Genomic DNA, 21,843 nt, shown 5'->3' on the forward strand with positions numbered 1-21,843 from the left:
AATGTGATGCTTTAGCCCCTTCCCTGGGTTTGGGACCTTACCAGGGCCCAGGGTGGTTTGGAGTCCAGGTATTTCTTTTGTGGCACTATCATGTTCCTCACCAGTTTCCCTTAATTTTTTTTGAGATGGAGTCTTGCTCTGTTGCCCAGGCTGGAATGCAATAGTGCAGTCTCGGCTCACTGCAACCTCTGCCTCCCGTGTTCAAGCGATTCTCCTGCCTCAGTCTCCCAAGTAGCTGGGATTACAGGTGCCCACCACCACACCTGGCTGATTTTTGTATTTTTAGTAGAGACAGGGTTTCACCATGTTGGCCAGGCTGGTCTCGAACTCCTGACCTCAGGTGATCCGCCTGCCTTGGCTTCCCAAAGTGCTGGAATTATAGGTGTGAGCCACTGCGCTCGGCCATCCCTTAATCTTTCTCCATGTGTTTCAAGACTGAAAACTGTTCTGGCCAAGCGAACTGGGCGGTCTGAGGTAGAGATGGAAGGGCCAGAGGAATGCCTGGGACGGAGGCGCAGTTCTCGGATCATGGAGGAGACCAGTGGCATGGAAGAAGAGGAAGAAGAGGAGTCTATAGCAGCTGTTCATGGCCGCAGGGGTCGAAGAGATGGAGAGGTACTGGCCCAAGATCAAGGAAAGTGGGAGTTAGAAAATAGATTCCTCTTTCTTGAATCTGATAACCTCCTTTTTCTTAATGCTCACATGTTTCTCCCCAGGTTGATGCCACAGCATCTAGCATCCCAGAGCTAGAGCGCCAGATAGAAAAACTCAGTAAGGTATTGTGCTTCTAACCTCCCAAGAGTTGGAGATACGGGCTGGGCAAGAATTGATCACTGTATTTTTTAAATTGAATTTTAATTTTTATTCTTTTGAGATGGAGTTTCTATTACCCAGGCTGGAGTGCAGTGGTATGATCATGGCTCACTGCAGCCTCAACTTCCTGGGCTTAGGTGATCCTCCCAAGTAGCTGGGACTACAGGCGGAAGCCACCATGCCTGGCCAATTTTTGTGTTTTTATAGAGACAGAGTTTCCACATGTTACCTAGGCTGGTAACATGGAGCTCCTGGGCTCTAGCAGTCCACCTGCCTTGGCCTCCCAAAGTGCTCAGATCACAGGCGTGAGCCACCGCTCTTGACCTTTAATCACCTTCTGAGTTAGGCCCAGATGGCATCACTTTTATAGAGGGGCTTAGAGCCATTGCCTTTCTCCGATATACTGGATGAATTCACCACTGTCACTCTATAAATGTGTTTATTCATCTTCATTTTCATTGTCTACCCAGCGTCAGCTTTTCTTTCGCAAAAAGCTGCTTCACTCATCCCAGATGCTTCGGGCGGTCTCCCTGGGTCAAGACCGCTACAGACGTCGCTACTGGGTATTGCCATATTTGGCTGGTATCTTTGTAGAAGGAACAGAGGGGAACTTAGGTAGGTGTGTCTGTGGGAGTGTGGATTCTGAGTCCTATCAAACAAGAATTAAATAATTTCTTTTCCTTAGGAGTCTTGGGCTTCTTTCATTTTCTGATAATAGGGTGTAATGGTTAAGAGCATAGATTTTAGAGTAAAGCTGCCTACCCACCTGCTCTGCCATTTCCAGCTGTATATTTCTGTTTCTTCATTTGTGAAGTTGAGATAATAATAGTATTTGTACTTCATGAGGCTACTGAGAGGATTAAAATGAGTTAAGTCTCTTAGAATAATACTTAACCTATAGTTAGTTCACAATAAATGTTAGCTTATAATTGTGCTGCTGCTGCTCATTACTTGGGAGAATAATGTTTCTTCCCCAGATATTGTGTTCATTGGTATGTAAGCTCTTCCCTGTGGAATCTCGAAAAAGGGGGACTAAGTCCAAGAGAAAAAGAAAGCATAGGTCCTAAGTTTATACACCCTTTTACTTTTCCCTTGTATGTCAGCATATGTCTTAAGTTCTTTACTTCTCTTTACAGTTCCTGAGGATGTGATAAAGAAGGAAACTGACTCCTTAAAAGTGGCAGCCCATACGTCACTCAACTCTGCCCTCTTCTCTGTGAAGATGGAGTTAGCTGGCTCCAACACCACTGCCAGTTCTCCTGCCCGGGCCCGAGGCCGACCTCGAAAAACTAAGCCTGGGTCTATGCAACCTAGGCATCTTAAGTCCCCTGTCAGGGGTCAGGATTCAGAACAGCCCCAGGCCCAGCTTCAGCCTGAGGCTCAGCTTCATGCTCCTGCCCAGCCCCAGCCTCAGCTTCAGCTTCAGTCCCATCCTCAGTCCCATAAGGGGTTCCTGGAGCAAGAAAGCTCCCCTTTGTCACTGGGTCAGAGCCAGCATGACCTCAGCCAGTCAGCCTTCCTGTCTTGGCTGAGCCAGACTCAGAGCCATAGCTCCCTGTTGAGCAGCTCAGTCCTCACGCCTGATAGCAGTCCTGGAAAACTAGACCCAGCTCCATCACAGCCCCCGGAGGAGCCAGAGCCAGAGCCTGATGAAGCAGAATCCAGCCCTGATCCTCAAGCACTCTGGTTTAACGTCTCAGCCCAGATGCCCTGCAATGCTGCCCCTACACCACCCCCTGCAGTTTCTGAGGACCAACCCACTCCCTCCCCTCAGCAGCTTGCCTCCTCCAAGCCAGTAAGTAGCCAGAATTAGTAGTATGCACTTGATTTCATCTTGCCACAGGCACCATTGCCTGGGTATGGAGCTGCTGCCTGAAGTTGAGGCAACCTATAAACATGAAAACATCGTTATGTCTCATTTTATTCACAGATGAATAGACCCAGTGCTGCCAACCCTTGTTCTCCAGTGCAGTTCTCTTCCACGCCCTTGGCTGGGTTGGCCCCTAAGAGGCGAGCAGGAGACCCTGGAGAAATGCCACAGAGTCCCACAGGGCTGGGACAGCCCAAACGGAGAGGGAGACCTCCCAGTAAGTTCTTCAAACAAATGGAACAGCGTTACCTAACCCAGCTGACGGCCCAGCCTGTCCCACCTGGTGAGTGATCTTGGAGTGAGAGTGGAGTCGGGGTATCCAGTGTGGGCAGTGCTTCACAGCTGGCACCCCACATACATCTCATCCGCTCACAGAGATGTGCTCAGGCTGGTGGTGGATACGAGATCCTGAGACGTTGGATGCCATGCTCAAGGCCCTACATCCCCGAGGTATCCGGGAGAAGGCACTTCACAAACACCTTAACAAGCACAGGGACTTCTTGCAGGAAGTCTGCCTACGGCCCTCAGCTGGTAAATATACTCCTACACCCAGCTTGAGCTGAAGAGCCCAGGGTAAGCATTGAGCTGCTGCTGTGGACAACAGCCTGATGGGCCTCTCCCTCTGCCACCTCTCTTCTCAGACCCCATCTTTGAGCCCAGGCAACTACCTGTCTTTCAAGAAGGGATTATGAGCTGGTCTCCCAAAGAGAAGACGTATGAGACAGACCTAGCAGTGCTTCAGTGGGTCGAGGATCTGGAGCAGCGGGTTATCATGTCTGATCTGCAGATTCGGGTATGCTGGGATTGGCACTGTGTAGGAAGTTGTTTAGGGAAAAGCATTAGTCCCTTATGCCCTGTTAGAAAAATCCCTGGGTCCCTACTTCACAGGTGACCTACCTTAAGTGGGTCATGTTTTTTTTTTTTGTTGTTTGTTTGGTTTTTTTCCTATGCCAAATTTTCCTCCTTTTACAGTGAGTTTTATTCCTCTCTCTTAACTCAAGGGCTGGACATGTCCTAGCCCAGACTCTACCCGTGAAGACTTGGCCTACTGTGAGCACCTCTCCAACTCCCAGGAGGATATCACCTGGCGAGGTCGAGGCAGGGAAGGACTGGCACCTCAGCGTAAAACTACCAACCCTTTGGACCTGGCTGTGATGCGGCTGGCTGCCCTGGAACAGAATGTAGAACGGCGGTACCTGCGGGAGCCCCTCTGGCCAACTCATGAGGTTGTGCTGGAGAAGGCCCTGCTTAGCACACCTAATGGTGCCCCTGAGGGCACCACTACAGAGATGTGAGTGACTCCCACCCTCCATTCTTGGTCTTGGAGAGAAAGGGATAAGTTCCCTCTTTAGTGGATCCTGCTCTTCCTCCAAAGATCACCACTTTCTCCCTCCAGATCATACGAGATCACCCCTCGCATTCGTGTCTGGCGCCAGACCCTCGAGCGGTGCCGGAGCGCAGCCCAGGTGTGCTTATGCCTGGGCCAGCTGGAGAGGTCCATTGCCTGGGAGAAGTCTGTCAACAAAGTGGTAAGAGTCTGAGAGAGCCTGGAAAGGCTGAGGGGCCAGCCAGCAGGGGCGGGTGGGGTCACTGGCAGGTAGAGGCTTGAGAACTCATTCTGCCTCCTCACAACCTTGGTCCAGACGTGTCTAGTCTGCCGGAAGGGTGACAATGATGAGTTTCTTCTGCTTTGTGATGGGTGTGACCGTGGCTGCCACATTTACTGCCATCGTCCCAAGATGGAGGCTGTCCCAGAAGGAGATTGGTTTTGTACGGTCTGTCTGGCTCAGGTGAGGCTTCTGCTCTTTCTTTCCCACACTCAAACAGAAATCAGAGATTATCCTCAATCTCTCGTCTCCTTGGAAAGAGTCCCAGACTGGGTGTTAGGGGACCTGGGTTCTAAGTCCTTTTTTGGACAAGTCACTTAAATTCTGTAGCTTTAATTGCTTTCTCTATAAAATGAGAATAACTGTATCTTCCCTTTTACCTACTTCATTGGGTTATGTGAATAAACCAGTGCCGGCTTATGCATGATGGTATTTTGAAGCCTTAAATCACATTTAGGCAGAGCTTGTAGTAGGGCAAGCAGTGCATCTCCAGCTGTTGCTAATCTCACTGGTTTCCTATACTAAGCAGGTAGAGGGAGAATTCACTCAGAAGCCTGGTTTCCCAAAGCGAGGCCAGAAGCGGAAAAGTGCTTATTCGCTGAACTTCTCAGAGGGTGATGGCCGCCGACGCCGGGTACTGTTGAGGGGCCGAGAAAGCCCAGCAGCAGGGCCTCGGTACTCAGAAGAGGGGCAGTCCCCCTCCAAGCGGCGGCGACTCTCAATGCGGAACCACCACAGTGATCTCACATTTTGCGAGTGAGTTGAGTGAATCCTGGGGGGACAGTTGGCTCTACCTCTGCCAGAGGAAAGGGCTGGGAGGGGTCAGTATATTTGCTTCCTGAGATGGAGCCATCACTGTCCCTGTAATGATAGGATTATCCTGATGGAGATGGAGTCCCATGATGCAGCCTGGCCTTTCCTAGAGCCTGTGAACCCACGTTTGGTGAGTGGGTACCGGCGCATCATCAAAAATCCTATGGATTTTTCCACCATGCGGGAGCGGCTGCTCAGGGGAGGGTAAGTAGATGTGGGTGCATCCGCCTGGTATTTGCTACTGCTGCAACTCCTACCCAGCTCCCAGCTTTGCCCCTGCCCTGTCCAGGTACACCAGCTCAGAAGAGTTTGCAGCTGATGCCCTCTTGGTATTTGACAACTGCCAGACCTTCAACGAGGATGACTCTGAAGTAGGCAAGGCTGGGCACATCATGCGCCGCTTCTTCGAGAGCCGCTGGGAGGAGTTTTATCAGGGAAAACAGGCCAATCTGTGAGGCAAGGGAGGTGGGGAGTCACCTTGTGGCATCTCCCCCCACCTTCCAAACAAAAAACCTGCCATTTTCACCTGCTGATGCTGCCCTGGGTCCAGCCTCAAGTCAGATACAACCCTGATTTTTGACCTTGCCCTTGGCAGCGCCCCACATCCTCTTATTCCTATATCCTTTTCTCCCTTTCCTCCTCTTGCTCCTCAAATAAGAGGTGCAGAGATGAGGTCCTTCTGGACTAAAAGCCAAAAAAAGAAAGACAAAAATAATTTTTCTTTTCTGTTTTATTTGCTAATTAAAAATGGGGACGGGGAAAGAAGTCCCTACTTCCTCCTCCCTGCTTCCTCTCCTCCCCTGTACGTGCCCCAGCATTCTGGGGTTATTTAACAATAGCAATAGTTCTAGTGAATGTGTGAAACCAAGAAACACTCTGTACTGTGTGCGGACCCGCAGTGACGGCCAGTAAAGTGGACTTAACTCCCAAGTGTGTCGCGCCGGACACCGGGCCCTGGACATGCTGCTTCCATGTTCAGTCCCTTCCCCGCTTTTCGCTGTCTGTTTTTCTTTTCCCACCTCCCACCCCCCAGTTTTCAGATTTTCTCTTATCCAATAATGTAAAACTATCGTGTACGGGTTCCTCCCTCCTTTTCTCTTCTCCCAAATCTTTTCCCTTCAAAGGAAAAAAAACGTTCAGAGGTCCCTGTCTTTTTCTCTGTCCCCATCTTCCTGCCGATAGCTATCCCCTGTATGACATTGGATGCTCCTCACATGCTGAGTTTCCAGCCTTTTCTGAAACTCAGTAGCTGGGGAGAGGGCAGGGAGGCCTCCTGGGCCTTCCAGCCTCCTTCCCCACCTCCTTCCCAAACCCTCTTGGGAACTCCTCAGGGACAACTACTGCTGAGTTTGGGTGCACCCCAAGATGGAGGCCAGGTAGCAATGGGGCCGGCCTCAGAGAGAGAGCACGCTGTGTGTGAGTGTGTGTGTGTGAGAGAAGATGCTGTGCTTGTGACCCTGTATTGTTTGATAGGATCCATTCAGTTTCCCTAAGTATCTGTTTTCATTCCCATTTTTCCCATTGTTTAAAACCATCACTTTTTTGTCTTTGGGAAACCACAGGAACAATTTCTCTGGAGACAAGGCTGTGTCTCTCTCCTGGTCATTTTTGTTCCAGCCTCTTCAGACTGTGCAATCTTTCAGCAGGAACTCCCTCTCCTCTCGGTAGTTTTGAATCTTAAGCTTCTACGGGAGAGTGGTAGAACTGGATCTTTTCCTTATCCCATTTAGTTGTGCTTTTCTTCACTTCATACTCCAGGACCCCTTCCCCAGCAGCAGAGACCCTGGAGCACAGGAGAGTAGGGAGGAGGGGTTCTGGGTCCATCACTGCCCTACATGTGACTGTGTCCAAGTTAACCCCCAACATGAAAGGAAAGCTGCTGACTCCCAGGTATAGCCATGGGCCCTTGGCCCCCTGCTTCTCCTGCTCAGCAGAGCCCCTCCCTTCAGAGATTACGGGTACTTGCACTGGGGAGGTGGCTGCTGGCTGGCCCAAGCAGAGAGCTGAGGCATCCAAGAAATGTTCCACTGGGGGTGGGGGTGCCAGGTGAGGTGGAGCATTCCTTGTATTCTGGCAGTACTGAAGAGCCACTGAAGGGGGTAGGGGCAGTGTAGGTCCTGCGGCAGCCCCTTTATTCCTTGATGCCCCTTCTCCCCCATAGCCTATTTCTAAAGTCGCCTTTTCTGTCAGATAAACCTCAAATTTTTAATTTTATTTGAGATTTTTTTTTTTTTTTGCTTTTAAGTAAGAGGTGGATTGAAGAATATTTGAATTGACTTTATATTATGCATAAATATTTATATTTTATCTAAATAACTGCGCTGTAACAAACTTTGTGTTAGACAGTTGAAACTGTTAGAGTTGGGGGCTCCGCTTTTTCCCCCTGGCAGTTTTCCCCTGGTATAAGATGTACTAGATTAATTTCATTATTGGAGGTGAGGTGGATGGGGGAGCGAAATCTCCATGGTTCCTGCTTTGTGTTCCTTTCCCAGCTCCATCTCTTTCCCTAGGGACCAGGCACTCATGGCGGGGTGGGGTCCTAGCCTCAGTTTGAAGAAGTGGGGGCTGGAGCGGGGTGGGGTGGGGGTAGGGATCGGGCATAATCAGAGGGGCCATTTCTTGCTTTTCTTTCCTCATCGTCACTGCCCCCTTGAGCTAGGTGGATTTTCTCTCATGACAAGAGTATTTGGTAGGGAAAGCAGGTTTAAGATAAAAAGACAACCCACCCCCTGCCCTTTTGCTTCCCCTCCATCAGTCTGGTTGACAGGAAGAAACCACACCATCAACACCAACAAGTTTCCGTGTTCCTTTTACAGCAAAAGGGACTTTTTATATAACCAAATGTGGTGTTTTAGTGACTTTTTGATAATGTACAGTTTTTTGTGAATTTAAATTTATTTCTTTCTATATTTTTAGGACCAATCTCATTTTTAATAAGGTTAAAAAGAAAAAAAAGTCTAGCGAAAAAACTCCTGTTTTTGCCATGTGATGTTCCACAAGTGCAGCTGTAGAAAAGTGCTTGTCAGTTGAATAAAAAAAAACCACATTTGATAGAGATTCAAAAGACTCTGTGTATTCATCTTCCCTTCTACGTGTACACCTGAGGGGGAGACGGCGTTGGGATGGTTATGACTGGCTTAAGAGACCACAGGCGGCCGGGCGCGGTGGCTCAAGCCTGTAATCCCAGCACTTTGGGAGGCCGAGATGGGCGGATCACGAGGTCAGGAGATCGAGACCATCCTGGCTAACATGGTGAAACCCCGTCTCTACTAAAAATACAAAAAACTAGCCGGGCGACGTGGCGGGCGCCTGTAGTCCCAGCTACTCGGGAGGCTGAGGCAGGAGAATGGCGTGAACCCGGGAGACGGAGCTTGCAGTGAGCCGAGATCCGGCCACTGCACTCCAGCCTGGGCGGCAGAGCGAGACTCCGTCTCAAAAAAAAAAAAAGAGACCACAGGCAGGGGAACAACATGTTTGCCTTTTCTGTGCAAACGGTACTAAAAGCCAGACTCCTGTTCCACACCCTCTGTGTGGATGGAAAGGGTTATTAGTGCTCTTGCCTAAATGTCTGGCTGAGTTGCTGGGCTGGAGCAAAGTGGGATTCAGTGTATCCAGGTCCTGCCTTGTGAGATGTGGCCCCAGCTTCCTAACTGTGTTTCTGTCATAGCAAATGTGGGACCATCACCAGCTTACCACTTTCCACTCACGGATAAGACACCAAAATGTAGACTTTTGTGTTTTATTTAAAAAAAGTGTGAAGTAAGACAAAATGGACCTCTCTACCAAGTTGTAGGGAAGGACAAGGAAAAGACCAGGGGTAGAAAAGGAGTGTAAGTTAGAATGGTGGCATTGGCATAGATGTGGGAAGAATATAAAACTAGAAGTCTCCAGATAAAAATGCATAAAATGTGTTTAAGTATAAATTAAACATTTTCTGTCCACATGCAGAGAAGTATTCACCCAGCTGGGCGCAGTGGCTCAAGCCTGTAATCCCAGCACTTTGGGAGGCCGAGATGGGCGGATCACGAGGTCAGGAGATCGAGACCATCCTGGCTAACATGGTGAAACCCCGTCTCTACTAAAAAATACAAAAAAAAATAGCCGGGCGAGGTGGCGGGCACCTGTAGTCCCAGCTGCTCTGGAGGCTGAGGCAGGAGAATGGCTTAAACCTGGGAGACGGGGCTTGCAGTGAGCTGAGATCCGGCCACTGCACCCCAGTCTGGGTGACAGAGCGAGACTCTGTCTCAAAAAAAAAAAAAAAAAAAAGTAGTATTCACCCACCCAGAAAGGGTATATGTTGGAGTGGGGGCTTCACTGAGGCTGGAAAAGTGTTGCCCTCCAGCCTGGAAACTTTTGTCTTGGTGAACCCCCTAAACTGTATGTTAAGATAGAGAAGGAGCATTCGCTTCCAGCCTTATGAAAATGACAGACTCCCTCTTTGGTATTTGGTTACCTTTACAGCTATACACCAGCCACCGAGCAGCTTTCTTGTCCTCTAAGTTCTAAGTTCTGTTCCTATGCTGGTGTCCTCCAACAATTACTTATTACCCTAAGCAGTCACTGCACAGCCTACTCCCCTGGCTTATCTCAGCAGGACCTATCTGGAGAGTTCACACTATTCTAGGGTGATCAGTGAGCTAAAAATCCCAGAGAAAACATTGTAGGAATAGAAATTCCCAAGAGTTTTTAAATTCCCAAGAGTTTAAAAATTATGAGCCTTTTCTAGCCCCCACCTTCCCAACCCTCATAGAGAAAGACAGTAAAGAAATAGGTGAATATGTCCTTGTTTAATTGTGAGATTGTGAGGTAGATGTGTAACAAGGACAAGGAAGTTTGGGGGTCTGCTTGGAGAATGAAAGTTTATTCAATCAGGTCAGGGGTAACCGGGGTGATGAGGGTACCCAGCTTTTGTATAGTCATGTGGGGACCATCCCCTGGGAGGTGCAGCAAAGATCAGAAGGGAGACAGAAGCTCACAGTCTGGTTTTAGCTGCCAACTCCTATGGAAGTCCATAGCTGACTTCTGTGGAAGGCCTACCAAATGAGGAAATTTCAGGAATTTGCTAATGCTTGGGAGGATTGAAAATGTAGGCAGCACAAAAATAGAGTAGTTGGTTTAAGAGGGAATCAGAAAGGATTGGTATAACAAGGCACAAGATTTGGAATTTACCCTTTACAGACTGGCTTTTATAACACCCACCCTCCTCTCTGAAGCCTGCTGATTCAGGGCTAGCAGAGCCTAAGGGCAAGTTTGGGCCAGATCACCCACCCAAGTTTATTGCCCTTGGCTAAGAATGCAAAGCCCCTCATGAATGCAATGCTGCCACTTTCCCAGAAGGTGGGGCATGTGCACAAGGCAGCAGCAATAGTTCTTTTCTAGAAGACTAGTAGCCACTGCTACTAGGGATTCCTAGGACATTCCAGCAAGGCCTCTGACAGCATCTGTATGACGCAAAGTAACAGCCCACATGCAGGCCTCAATTCCCAATGGGTTGACTTTGGAGTGACAGGAGTAGGCACTAAGGGAGGGTGAATGAGCTCACTGATTGTCAAGTTAGGAAGGGAAAACGAATGGAGTGGAGCTGAAGTGGCCCAACCCCCGGCATGGCCTGTGAAGCAGCAAAGTCTGGTCTTCATCTTCAATATGAGTAATGTCCTCCTACCACCCCCCCTGTCTGTTACTGACAAGGTCTATTACCCTTCAGAGCCACCAGGCTTCCTGGTCTGGGCAACTCTACAAATTCTTTGGTTAAAAACACTGCAAAGGGCCAGGTGCAGTGGCTCACGCCTGTAATCCCAACACTTTGAGATGCCAAGGCAGGCAGATCATTTGAGCCCAGGAGTTCAAGACCAGCCTGGACAACATGGCAAAACCCCATCTCTACTAAAAATACAAAAATTAGCCAGTCGTGGTGGCAGGCACCTCTAATCCCAGCTACTCAGGAGGCTGAGTCAGGAGAACTGCTTGAACCCAGGAGGTGGAGGTTTCAGTGAGCCAAGATCACGCCATTGCACTGCAGCCCAGGCAACAGAGTGAGACTCCGTCTCAGAGAAAATAAATTAAAAAAAACTAAAAAGGCCAGGTGCAGGGGCTCACGCCTATAATCCCAGCACTTTGGGAGGCTGAGGTGGATCATTTGAGCCCAGGAGTTTGAGACCAGGCTGAGCAACATGGCGAAACCCTGTCTCTATTAAAAACACAAACATTAGCCGTTTGGAGTTCAGGAGTTGGAGACGAGCCTGGCCAACATGGTAAAACCCCGTCTCTACTAAAAATAAAAAAATTAGCCAGACGTGGTGGTGCACTCCTGCAGTCCCAGCTACTTGGTGGCAGGGGAACAGGCAGCTGAGGCAGGAGGATCACCTGAGCCTTGAGAGGTCGAGGCTACAGTAAGCCATGATGGTGCCACTGCCCTCCAGCCTGGGCCACAGAGTGAGAACCTGTCTCAAAAAAAAAAAAAAAAAAAAAAAACCAAAGTCAAAAACATTAAAAATAACATCTCATCATGGAGGTTCACACCTGTAATCATAGCACTTTGGGAGGCTGAGGTGGGAGGCTCACTTGACAGGAGTTCAAGACCAGTCTGGGCAACATAGTAAGAACCCTGTCTCTACAAAAATTTAAAAAACTGGGCTTGGTAGTACGTGCCTGTAGTTCCAGCTACTTGGGAGGCTTAGGTGGGAAGAACCCTTGGGCCCAGGAATTTAAGACTGTAGTGGGCTACGACTGCATCACTGCACTCCAGCCTAGGTGACACAGCAAGACCATCTCTAAAAAACAAAATAAAAACATCTCCATCATCATCTCCACATCTTCCTGACCTCTACTGGCACCCTCCTCCAAAAAGTCCAATCAGTTTAGGGTCTGAGTATCATCTCAGAGCCTGAGATGGGGAGTAATAACACCAACAGGAGATGCTAGACAGGCTCAGAGCCTATAAAGGATTATGCCATCTGAGGAAGGGACTCTGGTGTGTTCTAGTTGACTGAAAACAGAAAAATGACAAGTACTAAAATATTTTAAGAATGTTATGAGCATCTGTAATGAGTGGGGGTGAGATGTAAAGTACAAAGAGAGTAAGAGCTGGGCTCCGTGAAGACAGTATTCAGAAAACACTAGGCATAGTGTTTAAGAGCCCAGCCCTAGGCTGTGAGCTGGAAGGCTCCCCTACATTTCCCTCTGCCATCATCCCAACCAATTAGACTATTTCATGGGAGAAACAGTATCCCTCCTTTCTTCTCCCTCCTTTCCTCCAAACACTCACCCACTGTTACAAATGACCTAACAATTAGGGGGGAAATGAGTGTAAACCAAATGCACCAAAAAAGAAATTCCTCAGTGCCATTAGCCACTGCAAAATAACTTCAGGTTCCCTATCACTTCCCATGCCCAAACCAGAAACACTCATTAATACAATCTAACAAGTAGATTCATATGAGAAGAACTCCAAAAGGTAAATTCAAAAATCAAAACAAAAAGTTAGAGCCATTTAAACATTTTAAAAAATATACAGAGAGAAAGAAGACAGAATCAGGAGTTCTGTGAGGCAGAGGAGAGGGGAGCAGCAATATCAACCATAGTTTCTATGCATGAAAGTCCCTTTCTAAACCTCCTACCATAGCAAAGCTCCCCTGGTCTATCAAATGAACAGAATTCTAGATTTGTTTTCTCTTTCTCTCAAAGACCACTGACAAGAAAGCAGCTATGGTATATTTTCCTTGACTGAGGGCTGGAGACTTAAAACCAAAAGCTATCTCCCCAGCCAAAGCCCTCTAGAAGGCTGCAGGGCTTGGGGCTATTTTACACTGGGTAAGCCCTTCCTGAGGTTGGAAGCATCAATGAGAAGACTGCGGCAGTTTGTCCTTTACACTCTATATCCTACCCATTGCCCCGCACTCCCCTACCCCTAGGATGTATATAGAAAGTCGACACTAGGGAGCACTGGGACTCTCAATTCTGGGGTGTCTGGGAAGGGAGGGAAAGCTGGGCCAAGTTCTACTTGCAACAACTGATACTACAGTTTCTTTTCCCCAGCTGTCAGCCCCTTCCTCTCCCTATGGCCAGCCTAGTGAACACCTGTCTCTCTATCCTCCGTCATTTGCCTTTGTCTGACTGTCTGGTGGAGAGGTACCTGGCCTTGAAGTGCAGGGCAGTGAAATTATCCTTTCAGTGCATAAGGGAGTGACTGGGAGAAGACAGGAGCAGGATCTGATTTCCTAGAAGATGGTTGAAGGCTTTCTTCAATCTGTCTCCATGTGTATAGAGTCACATCTTGCAGAAGGGGACAGTTAAAGACCAAGACATAGGCTTTTTTAAAGGACTCCTGGCCTCATAAAGAGTTGGAATTTGCCCGGCGTGGTGGCTCAAGCCTGTAATCCCAGCACTTTGGGAGGCCGAGACGGGCGGATCACGAGGTCAGGAGATCGAGACCATCCTGGCTAACACGGTGAAACCCCATCTCTACTGAAAAATACAAAAAACTAGCCGGGCGAGGTGGCGGGCGCCTGTAGTCCCAGCTACTCGGGAGGCTGAGGCAGGAGAATGGCGGGAACCCGGGAGGCGGAGCTTGCAGTGAGCTGAGATCCGGCCACTGCACTCCAGCCTGGGCGACAGAGCGAGACTCTGTCTCAAAAAAAAGAGTTGGAATTTATTGTTCTTTTCTACCCTAGCTCTCTGTTGTCCTTCCACAGAAGGAACATTATTTCTCATGTCCTGGTTCCCTGGGCAAAGGGTCCAAGCACACCAGGGCAGGGCAAGTTGCTCTGGACAGTTTAGAGAGCTTTGTCCTTTCCCACCATTGCACAGCACACACCAGAACACTGCCCACTGAATCTGTCTGAGTACACGTGTGCATTCAGCGTGGAGCCACAACTCTTTCAAGAATCACTCTTGCTACATACAGAGTTATCAAAAGTCAAAGTCTGGGGAGAATTCAAGGATCCCAGTCCAGTCCTTCCCAAACAGTTGCATGAGTGTCAAAAGGCACTGTTTGTCCAGGGTTGGGGTGAGAATTTACCCTAACCCAGGAGGCAGGGACAACACTGATATATCAGTGTTTCCCAATCTTGGTAATATTGACCTCTGGAGTCAGATAATTCTTGGTTGGGGGTAGTGGGGACTATACTATGCAGTGTACGATGTTTAGCAGCAACCCTGGCTTCCAGCCACTAGATGCCAGTAGCACACACATCCCACCTCCAGGCATGGCAATCGAAATTGTCTCTAGATGTTGCCAAAGGCTTGGGAAGGACAAAATCACCTCTGGTTGAGAACCTCTGGTCTGTGGGTGAAGCAGCAGATCTTCCACAGTGTGGAAGGAGCCTTTGTGGATTCAACTAGATCACAGCTGCAAAGGCTCTGAGCACAGCAACGTGCAACAGGGAAGAGAGGGGCCATGAAGCCCAGGACAGAAAATATCCTCCAGGAAGCAGGAAAGCAGGTACTCCCAAAAAGCTGTAGCTGGAAAAGACACTTCCTCAGATGCTGTTGGCCTTGGCAGTGAGAAGAGTTGGTAAAAGTCAGTAAGTCCATTCTTCCGGAACTTGCCAGGGAAGACCTAGTCTTCACATTTGGCTCAAGGGTGTGTTCCCAGGGCTGTGGAATTGTCTCTTTAGTAAGCCTGGGTCACATCTGTGCTTTCTGAAGCCAAAGTCTAGTTTTTTTCTCCCAGGGTGTGGCAGGGTGGGGGAAAGAACAGCCACTTCCATGGCCTACTTAGTGTTCTACCTTGTTCCTTGCCCAGCCTGCCCCCCAACCCCAAATTCCACATGAAATGTCATTTTTAAAAATGCATAAAATTAAAAGCTGTAAGAGGGCAAAATAGGCAGGCTCAGCTGTTTAGAAAAGAGAAAAAGAAGAATCTGGACTAGAGAAAGAAGGCATAATATGGGTGAAGAGGAGATGGGGTGTGTGAGCTGAGAGCTTTACCAAACAAATTTTTTAAAGGCTGCATACTTTTTAAAACACATAGACACACATCAAAAAAGTCCAGAACTAAGCTCAGTAAGTAGAGCTCCTTCAGCAATGTTCTAGCACCACATCTTTCTGTTCTGTTTTGGTTTGTAAAGAAATAATTACAAATTATTTTAAAAGCATTCCCAAATAATTCCAATGTATCAAAAACTTTTTCATATAGATGAGAAGCTACAACCACCATGTCTCTTTAGGGTAGGGGAAAATTACGTTGCAGTTAAAAACAAAAAGCTTTCTTTGCAAAAGAAAAAAAGTTTTTTTGATCTCCTTGAATGTAGCACACAAGAAAAGTGATGGTTCCCCCAGGCTCCATCAGCAACGGAGAAATAGCAAAGGGCAGGAACATAGAGCTTTCTTTTTCCAGGCCCAGGCCTGCGAAAAACGATGGCTAAGTGTTAGTCCTTAGCAGGGCCGACGGATGGTCTCCATTCCTGGTTAACCCTCTGGAATCTGGGAGCAAGAGTATCTCCAAGAATTCATTTCTATTCAGTAAAGATGGGGAGGGGAATCTCCTAAAGAAGGCACAAGCCAGAGAGGAGACAAGACAAACATGAGAACCTGTCTGACTTCAGGCTGGGCTGAGCTGCTATCTGCCAGCACAGCCCTCCCTGCCCCCAGCATGTGGTTCTTACCCACTGTTACTTGTTGAACTGGAAAGAATAGACGCCATGCTCTGACGGTGCGTCCACTGCCACTTGGTTCTGCTGGCCGCTGCTCTCCTGTGCCATAGCCAAGGAGGGGTGTCATCTTACGCATTCCTTTCCTCACCTCCCACTACACCAAAGCCCACCCTACATCGAGCGCCCTCCCAAATCTACCCACTCTCCACACTCACGTGTGAGTGTTTCCACCCACACCACCACTTCCCCAACCTTCCTAGCAGCCTGTCCTCTTCCCAAGACACACTAGTCAATACAAGCCAGCATCCTGGTGTTAACTACTGGCTGGCCAAATGTAAGGAAGGGCCTCATTCATGAACTCAGACCAAGTCCTTCTTTCCTACATCTGTTGTTGTTGTTTTTTAAATGTGGAACGCTTCACAAATTTGCATGTCATCCTTGCACAGGGGCCATCATCTTCTCTGTATCGTTCCAATTTTAGTATGCATGCTGCCTAAGCGAGCACATCCTTCCTACGTTCTTCATATACCTACCAGCTATTTGTGAACACAGAATCAGCATCATTGTGAGAAGAAGATCTTGATCAGGGGAAACCTGCCTCCGTTCATTTTCCTAACCTCAATCCAAAGAAATGATAACACCCTTACCTCGACTGAAACACTGGAAGAAGGCACAGGGGTGTACTGGGAGATGTAAGCTCCTTGCATAGCTGCAGCCGTCGGCATATACTAGAAAGAGAAACAACGGGCTTACAGCAGTGATTCTTGGCTACATTTGAAGCAGCTGGGGGGTTTTAAAAATACTGATGCCTGTGTTCTACCCCAGAGATTCTAATTTAATTGATCTGAGCATTAGCTTCTTAAATGCAATTCAGGTGGTTCTAAAGTACATTGTTAGGGAGACATCTCCCTATATGGCTTATTTTCCTCCTCTTTCCCGACTTCCTTCTGCTTTTCCTTAACACACTTCCTTCTCTACCCTTGAGCCCTTTCTATGCAAAAAGGAATACAGTAGGCCTAAAAGAAACCTAATTAAGAAACCTCCATCCTTTCAGGTACTATTTTGATGAGGATTCCTAGGACACATGTGTATCATAAACTAATATGCAGACAGAAGCACTATTTATGAGGTGCATGAGCAGGAATCAGTTAAAAGAGGTGGGCTGAGGAGCAGAATGGCTGTATTCCTGGCTCATGGAGCACTACCATTGTAGTTTATGTCCTGTTCTGAGTGTGCCCTGGATGATACTGAAGTAATTCCATCATTATTCATAAGTTACTTATGCTGAAGAGTATTACATAGGTATGCCGTGCTCATTCAGAGAGTTTACAATCAGAAATATCCTGCTTTACCGTGCCTGTGCTGCTGAGGGAGAGGTGGCCCAGTTGCTGGGTAAGGGGTCCCATCATGGAGGCAGGCTGGAGAGAAATGGGATGATCCATCCCTGGTGTCAGAACTGAACCCTAGAGACAGCAACAAAGGACAGGGTTAGCTGCAGCATCCTGTGAGGCTGCCTAAAGCAGTGACTGGTGGCTGTCAGGACCACTGGAGACAGACATTTAAGAATCCTGAGAAATAGTAAGTGAGCAGCAACCCAACTATGCAAAAGAATAGGAACTGTGCCTGTCAGTGTGGAAGGACCCTCGTCTAAGAATAACAAGCTTACGTCTTACTGCTGGGTTGCACAAGGATCTGAGCCAGAACTCACACCCACATCTCCTGGCATCAAAAGCCTTTTTTTTTTCCTTTTTTTTTTTTTTTTTTTTTTTGAGACGGAGTCTCGCTCTGTCACCCAGGCTGGAGTGCTGTGGCCGGATCTCAGCTCACTGCAAGCTCCGCCTCCCGGGTTCACGCCACTCTCCTGCCTCAGCCTCCCGGGTAGCTGGGACTACAGGCACCGCCACCTCGCCCGGCTAGTTTTTTGTAGTTTTTAGTAGAGTCGGGGTTTCACCGTGTTAGCCAGGATGGTCTCGATCTCCTGACCTCGTGATCTGCCCGTCTCGGCCTCCCAAAGTGCTGGGATTACAGGCTTGAGCCACCGCGCCCGGCCTTTTTTTTCTTTATCTTTTTCTTTTTTGAGACGGAGTTTCACTCTTGTTGCCCAGACTGGAGTGCAATGGCACAATCTCAGCTCGCTGCAACCTCCGCCTCCCACGTTTAAGCGATTCTCCTGTCTCAGCCTCCTGAGTAGCTGGGATTACAGGTGCCTGCCACTACGCATGCCTGGCTAATTTTTGGTTTTTTTTTTTTTTTTTTTTTTTTTTTTTTGAGACGGAGTCTCGCTCTGTCGCCCAGGCTGGAGTGCAGTGGCCGGATCTCAGCTCACTGCAAGCTCCGCCTCCCGGGTTTACGCCATTCTCTCGCCTCAGCCTCCCGAGTAGCTGGGACTACAGGCGCCCGCCATCTCGCCCGGCTAATTTTTTGTATTTTTTTAGTAGAGACGGGGTTTCACAGTGTTAGCCAGGGTGGTCTCGATCTCCTGACCTCGTGATCCGCCCGTCTCGGCCTCCCAAAGTGCTGGGATTACAGGCGCCTGCCACTACGCATGCCTGGCTAATTTTTGGTATTTTTAATAGAGATGGGGTTTCATCATGTTGGCCAGGCTGGTCTCGAACTGCTGACCTCAGGTGATTCGCCTGCCTTGGCCTCCCAATGTGCTGGGATTACAGGCGTGAGACACTGCACCCGGTCAGTTTTTTCTTTACATCAAATTGCCTCTTTGGCTTCTGCCCACTTCTGAACACTCACTGAAGGCTGCATGAGGTATGAATGGTGGTGCATCCAAGATGGGTTAGGTACTTGTAGAGGAGATGTCTGAGTCACTCTCTAAAACAAGCAAAAACAAAAATGTTAATTGCCTGGAAACTATTGTTCAGACCCAAGGATCTAATAATATTCAACAAAGCCCAGAAAAGTTGGCATGCCCCACTCAAAATAGAAACATTAAGAAAACTGTTTTTAAAATATTAGCAACTCTTAAAACTCAATAAATAATCCAGTTTAAAAAAGAGCAAAGAGGAGTTCAAAATTACAGTGAGCTATGATTCTGACACTACACTCCAGCCTGGGCAACAGAGTGAGACCCTGTCACTAAAAAAATTAGAAAAAAAAAAGGGTTTGGAAAGATATCTCTCTAAGAAGATATACAAATAGCCAATGAGTACATGAAAGAGGCTGAAATGCAAATCACAACCACAATGGGATACCACTTCATACCTATTAGGATGGCTACAATTATTATTTCTATTTTTTGAGATAGGGTCTTGCTCTGTTGCCCAGGCTGGAGTGCAGCAGCGGGACTACTGGTGTGCACCACCACACCTGGCTACTTTTGAGACAGGGTCTTGCTCTGTCGCCCAGGCTAGAGTGCAGGATCTTGGCTCACTGCAAGCTCCGCCTCCTGGGTTCACACCATTCTCCCGCCTCAGCCTCCTGAGTAGCTGGGGCTACAGGTGCCCGCCACCATGCCTGGCTAATTTTGTTTTTGTATTTTCAGTAGAGACAGGGTTTCACCATGTTAGCCAGGATGGTCTTGATCTCCTGACCTCGTGATCTGCTTGCCTTGGCCTCCCAAAGCGCTGGGATTACAGGGGTGAGCCACTGCACCCAGCCCACACCTGGTTATTTTTTGTAGAGACGGGGTTTCGCCATGTTGCCCAGGCTGGTCTTGAACCCCTCAGCTCAAGTGATCCGCCCACCTCGGCCTCCCACAGTGCTGGGATTACAGGTGTGAGCCACAGTGCCAGGCCAGCATGGCTACAATTATAAGGACAGAAAAACAAGTGTTTTACACTGCCGCTGCTGGGAATGTAAAATGGTGCAGCTACTCTGGAAAACGCTTTGGCAGTTCCTCAAAAAGTTAAATACAAAGTTACTATGTAGCCCATCAATTCCACTCCTAGGTATATACCCAAGTGAAATGAAAACATATGTCCACACAAAAACTTGTATATCAATGTTTATAGCAGTATTATTCATAATAGCCAAAAGGAAACAACTCAAATGATGACCAATTGATAACTGGATGGACAAAATGTGGTATAGCCATATAATGGAATATTATTCAGCCATAAAAAGAATGAAGTACTGATAAATGCTACAACATGGATACATCTTGAAAACATACTAAGTGAAAGAAGCCAGACACAAAAAAATGTTGTATGATTTTACTTATGTGTAATCACACAATCATACAATTTTCTGAGCTTTGCCTACTATATCCAGAATAGGCAAATCTATAGACACAGAAGGTATATTATGGGTTGCAAGGACATTTCAATTCAAACTGGATTTGAAATAATCCAGTAAATTAGATTATTTAATAATTTGGTGCTAGGCCAACTGGGTAACACTCTGAAAGAAAACAGACTCCTATCTTATGCCATACACAAAGATAAATTCCTGATGATTACACATTTAAACGTAAATTAAAACATAAAATCGGGCCGGGCGCGGTGGCTCAAGCCTGTAATCCCAGCACTTTGGGAGGCCGAGACAGGCGGATCACGAGGTCAGGAGATCGAGACCATCCTGGCTAACATGGTGAAACCCTGTCTCTAATAAAAAATACAAAAAACTAGCCGGGCGAGGTGGCGGGCTTCTGTAGTCCCAGCTACTCGGGAGGCTGAGGCAGGAGAATGGCGTAAACCAGGGAGGCGGAACTTGCAGTGAGCCGAGATCCGGCCACTGCACTCCAGCCTGGGCGACAGAGCGAGACTCCATCTCAAAACAAACAAACAAACAAAAAAAAAACATAAAATCTTAAGAGACCAGATACACAGTATAGAGACAGAGAATACTTTTTAAAATTAAGACAAGAAATTTGCCGGGCGCAGTGGCTCATCCCTGTAATCCCAGCACTTTGGGAGGCCGAGGTGGGTGAATCACCTGAGGTCGGGAGTTCGAGACCAGCCTGATCAACATGGAGAAACCCCGTCTCTACTAAAAATACAAAATTAGCCGGGCATGGTGGCATATGCCTGTAATCCCAGCTACTTGGGAGGCTGAGGCAGGAGAATCGCTTGAACCCGGGAGGCGGAGGTTGCAGTGAGCTGAGATTGGGCCATTGTACTTCAGCCTGGGCAACAAGAGTGAAACTCCATCTCAAAAAAAAAAAAAAAAAGACAGGAAATTCAAAAGTTATTTATTTATTTTTTTGAGACAGAGTCTGGTCTGTCTGGTCTCTAAGATTCTCCTGCCTCAGCTCCCCCAGCAGCTGGGACTACAGGTGCCCACCACCACACCTGGCTAATTTTTTGTATTTTTAGTAGAGATGGGGTTTCACTGTGTTAGCCAGGATGGTCTCCTGGGTTCACACCATTCTCCTGCCTCAGCCTCTCCAGCAGCTGGGACTACAGACGCCCGCCACCATGCCTGGCTAATTTTTTGTATTTTTAGCAGAGACAGGGTTTCACCGTGTTAGCCAGGATGGTCTCGATCTCCTGACCTGGTGATCCACCCGCCTCGGCCTCCCAAAGTGCTGGGATCACAGGTGTGAGCCATCGCGCCCGGTCTCAAAAATTATTTATAAAAGAAAAAGACAGCCGGGCGCAGTGGCTCAAGCCTGTAATCCCAGCACTTTGGGAGGCCGAGACGGGCGGATCACGAGGTCAGGAGATCGAGACCATCCTGGCTAACACGGTGAAACCCCGTCTCTACTAAAAATACAAAAAAAAAAAACTAGCCGGGCGAGGTGGCAGGCGCCTGTAGTCCCAGCTACTCGGGAGGCTGAGGCGGGAGAATGGCGTAAACCCGGGAGGCGGAGCTTGCAGTGAGCTGAGATCCGGCCACTGCACTCCAGCCTGGGCGACAGAGCAAGACTCCGTCTCAAAAAAAAAAAAGAAAGAAAGAAAAAAAAAAGAAAAAGACAAATTTATCTACAAATTTTAAACCTTTTTTTTTTTTTCTGAGACATGTTGCACAGGATGGAGTACAGTGGCATGATCACAGCGCACTGAAACCTCAATCTCCGGGCTCAAGCAATTCTCCCACCTCAGCCTCCTGTGTTGCTGGGATTATAGGCATGCACCACCACGCCTGGCTAATTTTCATATTTTTTGTAGAGATGGGGGATTTGCCATGTTGCCCAGGCTGGTCTCGAACTCCTAAGCTCAAGTGATCCGCCTGCCTCTGCCTCCCAAACTGCTGG

General features: G+C 48.1%; 2 protein-coding genes and 1 non-coding gene across 20 annotated transcripts in view; 1 reads left to right on the top strand and 2 right to left on the bottom strand.

Moving 5' to 3' along the window:
* Positions 1 to 8,160, top strand: part of BAZ2A (bromodomain adjacent to zinc finger domain 2A) — a 41,897-nt gene extending 33,737 nt beyond the window's left edge. For 7 of the 10 annotated variants that reach the window (XM_033221651.1, XM_033221650.1, XM_033221653.1 and 4 more), the window contains 13 exons: positions 435 to 615; positions 717 to 776; positions 1,284 to 1,428; positions 1,950 to 2,608; positions 2,744 to 2,966; positions 3,059 to 3,214; positions 3,325 to 3,476; positions 3,685 to 3,974; positions 4,080 to 4,212; positions 4,327 to 4,473; positions 4,817 to 5,046; positions 5,164 to 5,307; positions 5,393 to 5,794. In XM_033221651.1, coding sequence (XP_033077542.1) covers positions 435 to 615; positions 717 to 776; positions 1,284 to 1,428; positions 1,950 to 2,608; positions 2,744 to 2,966; positions 3,059 to 3,214; positions 3,325 to 3,476; positions 3,685 to 3,974; positions 4,080 to 4,212; positions 4,327 to 4,473; positions 4,817 to 5,046; positions 5,164 to 5,307; positions 5,393 to 5,558 — 2,686 coding nt within the window. In that variant the 3' untranslated portion in view covers positions 5,559 to 5,794. Of the gene's footprint in view, positions 1 to 434; positions 616 to 716; positions 777 to 1,283; positions 1,429 to 1,949; positions 2,609 to 2,743; positions 2,967 to 3,058; positions 3,215 to 3,324; positions 3,477 to 3,684; positions 3,975 to 4,079; positions 4,213 to 4,326; positions 4,474 to 4,816; positions 5,047 to 5,163; positions 5,308 to 5,392 lie in introns of all 10 variants that reach the window. The other 3 variants (XM_033221647.1, XM_033221645.1, XM_033221646.1) reach the window with 3 other exon arrangements.
* Positions 8,161 to 15,089: 6,929 nt separating this feature from the next.
* Positions 15,090 to 21,843, bottom strand: part of RBMS2 (RNA binding motif single stranded interacting protein 2) — a 74,830-nt gene continuing 68,076 nt past the window's right edge. For 8 of the 9 annotated variants that reach the window (XM_033221658.1, XM_033221660.1, XM_033221663.1 and 5 more), the window contains 5 exons: positions 18,444 to 18,521; positions 17,053 to 17,158; positions 16,343 to 16,423; positions 15,708 to 15,794; positions 15,090 to 15,587 (listed from right to left, as the gene is read on the bottom strand). In XM_033221658.1, coding sequence (XP_033077549.1) covers positions 15,562 to 15,587; positions 15,708 to 15,794; positions 16,343 to 16,423; positions 17,053 to 17,158; positions 18,444 to 18,521 — 378 coding nt within the window. In that variant the 3' untranslated portion in view covers positions 15,090 to 15,561. Of the gene's footprint in view, positions 15,588 to 15,707; positions 15,795 to 16,342; positions 16,424 to 17,047; positions 17,159 to 18,443; positions 18,522 to 21,843 lie in introns of all 9 variants that reach the window. The other variant, XM_033221656.1, reaches the window with a different exon arrangement.
* On the bottom strand, positions 16,097 to 16,200 carry LOC117091150. The gene has a single exon (XR_004440271.1). It is a non-coding gene; the product is annotated as a U6 spliceosomal RNA (small nuclear RNA).

Source organism: Trachypithecus francoisi, unplaced genomic scaffold (genome assembly GCF_009764315.1).
Source record: "Trachypithecus francoisi isolate TF-2019V2 unplaced genomic scaffold, Tfra_2.0 Lachesis_group11, whole genome shotgun sequence".
In the NCBI taxonomy this organism is placed as follows: Eukaryota; Metazoa; Chordata; class Mammalia; order Primates; family Cercopithecidae; genus Trachypithecus; species Trachypithecus francoisi.